Source organism: Antrostomus carolinensis, unplaced genomic scaffold, assembly GCF_000700745.2.
Source record: "Antrostomus carolinensis isolate BGI_N321 unplaced genomic scaffold, ASM70074v2 scaffold39735, whole genome shotgun sequence".
Taxonomy (NCBI): Eukaryota; Metazoa; Chordata; class Aves; order Caprimulgiformes; family Caprimulgidae; genus Antrostomus; species Antrostomus carolinensis.
The window spans coordinates 1-2,006 of NW_010315059.1; the positions used below are offsets into that span (position 1 = coordinate 1).

General features: G+C 58.6%; 1 protein-coding gene across 1 annotated transcript; it reads left to right on the forward strand.

Moving 5' to 3' along the window:
• Window positions 1-925: 925 nt before the first annotated feature.
• Window positions 926-2,004, forward strand: MIEF2 (mitochondrial elongation factor 2; the record flags this gene model as incomplete). Its single annotated transcript, XM_010167837.2, has 1 exon — window positions 926-2,004. A coding segment is annotated over exon 1 (1,079 nt), but the record flags the coding sequence as incomplete, so codon positions are not given.
• Window positions 2,005-2,006: the final 2 nt, after the last annotated feature.

The following is a 2,006-nucleotide window of genomic DNA, read 5'->3' on the forward strand; positions in this document are numbered from 1 at the left end:
CCAAGTGCCAGAGCAGCCCGGCGCGGTGGGGGCAGGTCCTGAGGGACCAGACCCACAGCAGGATCGGTCGCGGGGTTTGAGCCATCGGGCAGATATCGGGGTGGGCTGGATCTGCTGGGGGAGTCTCAGTGGGGCCGCAGCTGGAGTGCTGGGTTCCGTGTTGGGCCCCTTGCTGTAAGAAGGACATGGCGGTGCTGGAGCGTGTCCAGAGAAGGGCAACGGAGCTGGGGAAGGGTCTGGAGCACAAGTGTGCTGAGTTCCTGGCTGAGGGAACTGGGGTTGTTGAGCCTGGAGAAAAGGAGGCTGAGGGGAGACCTTGTGGCTCTGTGCAAGTCCCTTGGAGGAGGGTGGCGGGAGGTGGGGGTGGGTCTGTTCAACCAAGGCCCAAGGGACAGGACAAGAGGAAATGGGCTCCAGTTGTGCCCAGGGCAGTTGAGATGGGATGTGAGGAAGAATTTCTTTGCTGCAAGGGTTCTGAGGCATTGGAAGGGGTTGCCCAGGGCAGTGGTGGAGTCCCCATCCCTGGAGGGATTGAAGAGTCGTGTAGACACAGTGCTGAGGGACATGGGTTAGTCGGGGACTGGTCAGTGTTGGGTTCATGGTTGGACTCGATGAGCTTAAAGGGCTTTTCCAATCGAGGTGATTCTGGGATTCTGTGACCCCGGCAGGGAGTCCCTTGGCCAGTTCCTGGTGCGTAACTGGTTTCCCCATCTCTAGCTGGGTGTTGAGTTTGGGTCCTGTTGGGTTTTGAGGTGAGTTTGGGCTCTGCCTTGGCTGAGAAACCCTGTTAACATCAGAGGACTCGGTGGTGGCCCTCTTGGCAAGGTCAGCCGTGTGTCCAGAGAGGTGGGCTGAGAGCTGGCCCCGCAGTTTGTGCCCCCCAATCAGCTGTGTCAGGAAAAGCTGCTTCTGTAGGTTGTGGACAATGCTCACAGCTGTGACTTCTCCCTTCCCTCTGCCCCATCCCCTTCTCACAGAGTCCAGGGTCTGCTTTGTCCCTCCGGAGACTCCTCAGGTCGAATCCAACCCTCCATGCTGCCTCACGCTGCAGGAGAAGCTCCTGTCCCACTACAGCAGCCGGCTGGCCGTGCCCGAGGTGCAGGTGTCCCTCGCCCTGCAACTGGCCAGAGGAATCTGCATCCAACTGCAGAACTTCCTGCGGAGCAAGTGCCCGGAGCTGCCCTTCAGCAGCCTCTTCCTCAGCGGTCCCCTGCTCGATGGCCTTGGGGCTGTCACAGCTGACCACATCCACCTCATGCTGCCAGTGGTCCTCGACACCACGCTCTGGAGCCTCATCCCAGGAGAGGACACCGTGGTGAGGAACCCCCAGTATTGGATGATCAAGAGGACTGATCTGGAGTATTTCCCTCGTGGGTGCAGCCCCTGGGACAGGTTCATCGTGGGTCGGTACCTCTCCTCCAACGCACTCATTGAGACCCTCCACAAGATGCTGGTGGCCTCCATCAACTGGCCTGCCATCGGTAGTCTGCTGGGGAGCATCATCCACCCGGTTGTGGCCTCCCAGGAGCTGAAGCTGGATGTCAAACATGATCAGGTCAAGCTGAGCATCACCCTCTTCCCAGTGGTGGAAATGGAACATAAGGTTCTTCTGGCTGCTCCTCCTGAAGGACTGGTGGAAAACCTTTGGCTTGAGAGCTTTTACAGGGCAGAGGTGTTGAAGGTGAAGGAGCTGGATGCTGGTGACCACGGGGCTCGGCAGCGCTGCCTGCGCATCCTGAACGGCGTCTGCAAGAGCCACCCCACCCTGCACAAACTGAGTGGCAGCCCCCTGACCCACGTCATCCTTCACCTCAGTGCCACCAGTTTAGACTGGGCAGAAGAAAGCCTTGCTGACAGGTTCCTGGAGGTGCTTGAGGAGCTGGTAGGTTACTTGGAGAAAGGGGTCCTGCCTTCTTATTTCAACCATAAAATCAACCTCTTCTGCGAGCTGTTGGAGGAGGAAATTGATGAGATGGGCTTCATGCTCTACAGTGCCATATCTGAGC